This window comes from Halyomorpha halys, unplaced genomic scaffold, assembly GCF_000696795.3.
Source record: "Halyomorpha halys isolate HHAL.00 unplaced genomic scaffold, Hhal_1.1 Scaffold106.1, whole genome shotgun sequence".
NCBI lineage: Eukaryota > Metazoa > Arthropoda > Insecta > Hemiptera > Pentatomidae > Halyomorpha > Halyomorpha halys.
The window spans coordinates 1,670,558-1,678,133 of NW_027111449.1; the positions used below are offsets into that span (position 1 = coordinate 1,670,558).

General features: G+C 30.3%; 1 protein-coding gene across 1 annotated transcript in view; it reads right to left on the reverse strand.

The window, feature by feature from the left end:
• Window positions 1–162: 162 nt before the first annotated feature.
• The window catches only part of LOC106677673 (venom protease), a 10,560-nt gene continuing 3,146 nt past the window's right edge, over window positions 163–7,576 (reverse strand). The window contains exons 2-7 of the mRNA XM_014415732.3: window positions 4,926–5,144; window positions 4,531–4,685; window positions 4,307–4,416; window positions 3,088–3,344; window positions 2,831–2,997; window positions 163–421 (exon numbers count right to left, since the gene is read on the reverse strand). Coding sequence (XP_014271218.1) covers window positions 257–421; window positions 2,831–2,997; window positions 3,088–3,344; window positions 4,307–4,416; window positions 4,531–4,685; window positions 4,926–5,144 — 1,073 coding nt within the window. The 3' untranslated portion in view covers window positions 163–256. The remainder of the gene's footprint in view (window positions 422–2,830; window positions 2,998–3,087; window positions 3,345–4,306; window positions 4,417–4,530; window positions 4,686–4,925; window positions 5,145–7,576) is intronic.

The following is a 7,576-nucleotide window of genomic DNA, read 5'->3' on the forward strand; positions in this document are numbered from 1 at the left end:
TTTTTTTTTTTAATTTTCGTTCAGGTACCTCTAATATTATATTTTTGAACTTGACTCCCCTTAAATATCAACTACAGATACATAAAGAAAAATGGATAAAAATAAACAAACATTTTATTGCTATGGGATTTCGGATTCGTTTATTAATAAAAAAAAAGAAAATTGGAAGTTTAATAAAAATAGAAAGCAATTAATTTTTATTATCACTATAAATAATTATAAAATAAGAATAATGACAGCCTTTGTCAATACTATATTATGGCCAAACAATATTTTCAATCCAAGGTACATAGGCAGATACCCTAGTATAGACGCCAGGATATGTAGTACCACAATTGATTCCAAATGAAGTAACCCCTACCTGGGAGTACATACAGTAAGGATCTTTGACGGCAACCTGCAATGGTCCTCCAGAATCACCCTGCCAAAATAAGACAAAATATTTTATTATTTTGGAAAATAAAAAAAACTATAAGTGTGATTAAAATCCTTTTTGCCCTGACCCCTTTTTTTGTACATGTACAGAACGTGTTTAAAGAAATTACCAGCTACATTTTTCTTTACATTGTTTCTGGCAATATACGCTTATGATAATTAGAAATCAAAAGATTTTTTCAAGAAGCAAATATATTTTTTATTCTTTAGTATGAACAATCCATATTGCTATGCTCTAATTTTGGAACTGATTTTCGTTATTTTGAAACATCGAGGGGAAATTTCTTTAAATTTTTTTTTTAGGGTATCGAACGATTGTGAATGACTTTGATTTATTATTTTTCTAATAAAAGAGCAAGGAAGAGGAGCGAAGGTGCAATATGAAGCTGGACCGAGTTTTAGAAGAAATAAAAAATGGGAAATCATAGATATGTAGTTAGGTATGAATTATTGATTATTGATTATTTTATATGATTTATTACACCTAATTCGTATCCCGTGTACGGGCATACTAGGTAATGAGAATTAAGATACAACATAATCTAAGTACAATACAAACGAAATTAAATATTTTATTTAAATGAATAAAAGCCTAAGCTTAAATAATGAAAGTTAAAGATTCAAGATATCTAAACTGAACGCTATTCTCATCCTAATAATTGTAGCAAATGATTTTAAGAAAAGTTGAAAAGAACATACTATTTAATGGCATTAACTCTACTTAATTATTATTAATTATATGCACGCTTAGTTTAGTAACAATTTTTAATTCAATTAGGCAGAGTAGCCTAAGAAATTATCTTAATCATTTTATAGTATAATATCGACATAGGATAACACTTCAACAGAATCAGGAACAAATGCTCTCTATTTTCTCAAAACATCAAGATGACATTACACAGAGATAGGAAATAAATGACAAGTACAGTTATAATCAAATTGCAGTTGCAATTGGTTGAAGTATAAATATTTAAAAACGCTTAATAATTAGAAGAGAATTGAGAGTTACAAAATGAAATTTGAGTTATATACTGAAATAAAAAATAATGGTTAACCATTAAGTTGAAAATTTATTTTAATGGCCAATATATTAATATAGTAGGAACACTGCTAAATATTTATAAAGTTAGAATTATAAATTAGTTATTCATAAAAGATATTTGGAGTGAAATGTAAAATCATAATAATTTGCTTGCAATCAGAGATTATTGTAATAAGCTCTATTTTAATTATATACAAAGAGTGATTTCAGAGATATTAATAAAAGGGTTTATAAATAAATATTATTATAAGGATTCACTATTAGTAAATGGTTTAATTAGTTTGTTTGTTGTTTAATAAATGTTATATATAGCATGGTATATTTTACCTCATTGTTCTCATATCACATTACAACAGTTTAAATAGAAAGAAATTTTAATATATTATATATTAATTTAAAAGAAGGAAATTATATTTTTAACAGAAGGCCACGGCGATATAAACAAATTTGTAGAATATCTTTTGTTCTCAGTTATCAAAATATTCTAGTGGTTTTAATCTAAGAGTGGTTGCAGGTAACTATTTGGGTATCATACATGTTATTATCGTTTGTGCTAGAAATGAATGTGTTTAATTAAAAGCTGATTTTCGGGGCATGTCATGTTTCTTTGTTTTTAGTAATCACATAACATTCTCTGTTATAGAACGCATACATGATGATTCTGAAATTGTTAATGTCACGTGGATATGTTCCTTTATGCTAACGATTGTCCAAGACAACCCCTCCCCAATGTTTTACTATTTAACATTGGTACATTAGGTTTGAAGAGGACAGTAGACAATTTATAATTGTTAATCATTGAACCCACAGGATCATTTCCAGCTTGACAGGGATTTAAAGCCTATGATAGCAATTCTCCATTGGCTAATCTGATAGGGAACAAAAATGTTTGTGACAACAGATCTTACTCATTATAACTATTTAGTTCCAGTATATTGTTCCAAATAACAATATTTTTTGAAAGAATGAAACGATTCGAATTTGAGACTATTCAATTCAAAATTATTAATTGAGTGAATTTCAATAAATATGGCTCTCAACGCTGGATAAATCAACATATACCAAATATACTGTATGGTTTCATACGAGTATATCAAAGAAGGCCTTCATGGGAAGTGTAGGGGTGTATTTCTTTCACCCCCCCAATAGTTTGAAAAATGAAAAAGTTGCTAAATTTAGAGCTGGCTTCAAAATGCCGACTGATTATACCCAAAATAGCTTATAAAATTTATTTAGTGAGGCCAATTTTCAAAAACATTTCAGCAGGAGGGCCACATCCTGAGGTGAATTCAAAAAACTTCTTGTATGCACATTTATCTGCTTACCATGTAAGTCAATGTACGTTCAATTTACCTTACAGGTATCCTTCCCACGAACTCCTCCAGAACACATCATTATGTCAGGTTTGATTCCTTGGTTGACTTTATCGAAATCGGTGCCATAAGCACTCACACACTTATCATCATCAGTCACGTTCAAAAGTACTTTTTGAAGAATATTACTGGAAACGCTGTCTTTGCCTAGAAAACAAAAAACGTGAACATGATCTAGAATATATCTTAATTATTTGATTTTTTTTTCCAAAACCTTTACAAAAACATCAAAATTACCAGACGTTGTGTAACCCCAACCGGATGCTATTACTTTATCATGCTTAATACTTCTGTTTGTTTGAAGGCACAATGGTCGGATTTCGGGGCCCAACTCCACCTCCTTTTCCAATTTCAACAACGTTATATCGTGGTAGCCCTTGCTAGGTACATACATGGGGTGGTTGAAGACTTCAGCGATTTTAACATCGATCCGACTAGATTTATCTTTTTTCTCAAGCAGGTCGAGTTCTCCAAGCCTCACAACGACTAGATCCCTGGAAGAGAAACATTGCGTTATTCAAAGATTAACTAGAAGATTGATTACAGATAGTAAATGTATTTACTCGAATAATTTTTTTAAAATAATTCATACAATCGTTTATTTTTATTTTTATTTTTATACCAGATCGGTCTGGTGGGCCTTACATGGTTTATATAACTTATATTATTTAACAGTTGATTATGAGGGGGTATAGTCATACAAATGACACTCCTAACTAAATAAAATGTTCTTATTAAAAGAAAAAATAATAATAATAAAGTAAATAGATAAGAATAATCCTTCTTAATAAAAGAAGAAAGTAAAATTAATTACAAAACATAAATGATATTGGTACACTTAAATAAAACAAACAATTGTCTTCTAATAGTAAAAAGAAACAAGTTAATTTGAAAAAGGGAAGAGAGAAGAAAAGAGAGAAAAAAATAAAATAAAAAATAATAATAAGTAAATATACAATTGTTGAAATGAATAAATTATTGTATGTGCAAATTCTTGTTAGAAGTCTAAACAGTATTTTTTATATATGATCTTTAAATTTTCTTGAGATTGGTTATTATTGTTTAAATAAAATAAATTGAGTCTAATTTTAGTCCCAAAACCATTTATATTTCTTTTTTTTCGGCCATTTCCAAGGACAATCTACTACAAAGTTTTCTTTTGTAGAACTAATAAAAGAAAGTTTTCGTACTAACTCGCAATATATCAGTACAATGTTAATTAAAAGACACCATAGGCATCATAAGGACATGGAATCACACGTATGTACACATCCGCAGCACATTTCACATCAACAATCCGAAAAGACTCATCCACCAGAGTCAGCTCATTACTCCAAGATAATCCAAACAAACCTATTTGTAATTTTCTGACTTGAAAACACTCCTAGTCTTAGTCTTCTCAGAAATAAATTATTGATATTTCATAATTATCATTTAAATTAATGATATTGATTACTTCTCATTGGAGATGCCGCAATGAGCGGCGGTCAAAACGAAGTTAGGGCTTATCAAGCTTCCTCCGCAGAACCAAACAGGATTTCCTTTATTCTCGATACCGATTAGCGCCTGCAAAATTTTAACATGTTTTTATAGTCACAATCTACATGTGTTTCTAAAAAGATTTTTTAACTTGGATGTATTAAATTAAATGTAGATGTGGTAAAATGAAAAACTTTTTACCATGTGAGGGAACTCTTTCCGTTTGGCTGGAGTTCCTCCTACTATGAGTGTTTCTGCTGTGACTGCACAGTCGGGTATCTTGGTCGGCTTAGCATTCGGTTTAAGCGAGGGGGAATCGATGACTCTGTATACGTATTCAGCGTACTCCCTGCACTCTAGAAATTATTTGAAGTAATAATTAAATTTTAAATATGAAAGATAAGTCAAATGATGATGATGATGAGTCAGGACAGAAACTGTTTGGACCTCTAAAAAACTATTCGTCATCGCACTGATGGAACAATAAAACAATTTAAAGTAAAAACAGAAGATAAATAATGCCCCTCAGAGAAAAAAATAAAACATATAGGACTATTTTTTAAGAAAATCATAAAGCTTGTTAAGATATTACTCACTCTGTGCGGCTTTCTTTCCTGCCCTTGGCTGAGCAGAAGGCAGTGGATCCACCTTGTTCGAGAGAAGCTCAGGAGGGCAACAGATGATTGGCTCGCGACCTTGGAAGCCGCAGAGTTTCAGCTCACCATCTTTAGCGATTCCATCCTTCAAGCTCTGGCAAGTGCTTGCTTTTTTGCAGGTCCAAGGTTCTGTTTCGTTCTTGCATTTTTCGCCTAGCCCTGTAAAACACCACTATTGAGATATTTAATTTTAAATCTAAAGATTAAACAAAATCGGTAATATTTCTTATGTCTACAATCCCTGGTTCTTATAAACTGAAATTAAAATACCGATTCACATATATTCGCAGGTAAAATTATGACACACTTATCTGGATTATTTAAAAAATATATATCCCTTATTTTTATTAATAATTCAAGGGAATCACTTTTGTATAAACAACCACAAGCGATGAAGAATGAGGAAATGTAAAAATGGAGGTTTTTATATACTATTTATTTATATTTTATATACTATTTATTTATATTATGGCGTATTTATATACTACAATCCTATATCGGAAAGGCCTTGAAAATGATAGATTCAGGACTTTCCAAAATATTTCAAGTATTTTGGTTTGTCCAGCGGTCTTATTGAAAAAAAATTCGACAAATTTTTATAATAGTTATTTCAAACTCTCTATGAACAAATCTTGATAATTGTTTATAAACCTACAAATACTTTTATTTATTTTTTATATTACTTAAGTCGTATTTTATGTCCTTTGTGTATCCTTTTTTCTTAATGTTTTACTAAGTAGTTTGTTATTCGAAAGCTATTAATGTAATTTTCTGTTTTTTTTTCCTTTCTGAGTAATCAGATTATATTTTATAAATTTTACGGCAATAAAATATTCCTTCAAGCGCTAATTTTAAAAATAGTTTTATCAAACTAAAAGACTAAAAAAAATACCAAGTTTTTTTAATTAGAGATAATTTTCAATTCACTTATCATTTCATCGTTTACTTTTCTTAATTATTTTATTTTAAATAAAATTCTTATATGTTGTTAAAAGACCATTTTTATGTAATTTCCAATAGAAAATATACAAACAAGTCGTAAGCTATGAAACAGATATATTTAATAAAATAGATTTATAAAAAGCCAATTAACTTTTCTAGCAAAAAAAATAAGAAAGAAAACCTAAGTAAACATTCGCTAATAACAAATAAGCGAGGGGGATACCTGGTTCACTATATTATTAACAATGCATTTAACGGTTATTAACTATAAAATTTGAAATAGTATATGTACTATTATGTAGTGGTAATTGTTACAATTAGAAATATGTTTTATTTATAATGTATATTATTATAAATTACGGAAAATACCATAAAACATCCATTTAAAGACTTCAGTGAAAAGAAAACAATTAGAAAAATTTCTAGATGAAATAACTAGTGGAAAATGTGAAATTATCCACAATAAAAAAGTAAGTAAAAAATTGACCATTTTCCTAAACTTTAAATCTGTACTGATTATTGTATTTTCCATATTCTTGATTTTCCGGGAGACGAAAAATAAAGTTCAAAAAAGTTCTGTATAAAAACTTATCCGTCCAATACAGTTTTAACCAGGATATTATCATAATATATAACTCAAATCTTTTATACGCATCGATTGAGAATTTTTTTCTGAGTCTATGTACTTAACTCAACATCGATATTTTTTTAATTAAATCCTTTATACTTATCAGTACAGAAATGTATCAGTAACTTCGTAATTATGATTAGAGCTAGCTCCTGAATATGGGCGGACCTTCCAAAACGTAGAAAGGACGATTGATAAAAATAAAGAACTATAAAGGCTGTCTAATCCATCAAAAAGAAAGAAAAAAACCGTTAAGTATTCGCAATCTTTCACAAAAAGAGTTGTCGAACAACTTCTTAGAGCCAGGTTTGCTCCGTCAGCTAAGATCAGTGACGGATCCAAGGATTTTCTGAATTTCATAAACTCTAGTAAAGGGTCGTCGATTCCTCCTCTCCTCTCTCCTCCCCTCATTGAGTGATCTGATGTTATTAAGGCAGCTTTGTCTATCGGGGTCATATTCAATAACTGAAACAGGCCATTTATTTTTCTTACCTCTAATTTAATTTATAAAGCACATACATCATCATCATCATCATCATAATCAATCGTCTTGAACCGCAGTGTGAGGAGGAAATTTATAGAGCCCTCTCCAGCTCCGCCGGTCTTCTGCAAGGCGCCTTCTGTCATTCCATTGAAGTCCTCGTCTCTGGAAGTCACTTTTACCTCATCTTCCCATTTCCTTCTAGGCCGTTTTCCTTCTCTCTTGCCCTATACTTTGGTTCGGTAGGCCTCGCTAGCTATCCTCCTTGGTTCCATCCGTAGAAGATGTCCCAGCCATCTCAGTCGATTCTCTTTTATCATATCGTTGGCCGGCATAATATTGAGGTTCGACCAGTCTCAGTTCAGTCTCTTCTTGTTTTCCCACCATTCCTTCGGAGGAATCTCATTTCTTGATAGCTGCTTCTTCGTTAGTGTCCATGATTCTGAAGAATATGTCAAAATTGTTTTCTTTAGGCCAATTATTTGTTTTTTTATAGGCCAATTTTTTTTTTCTTACCTCCTAATTTAATTTATAAAACAG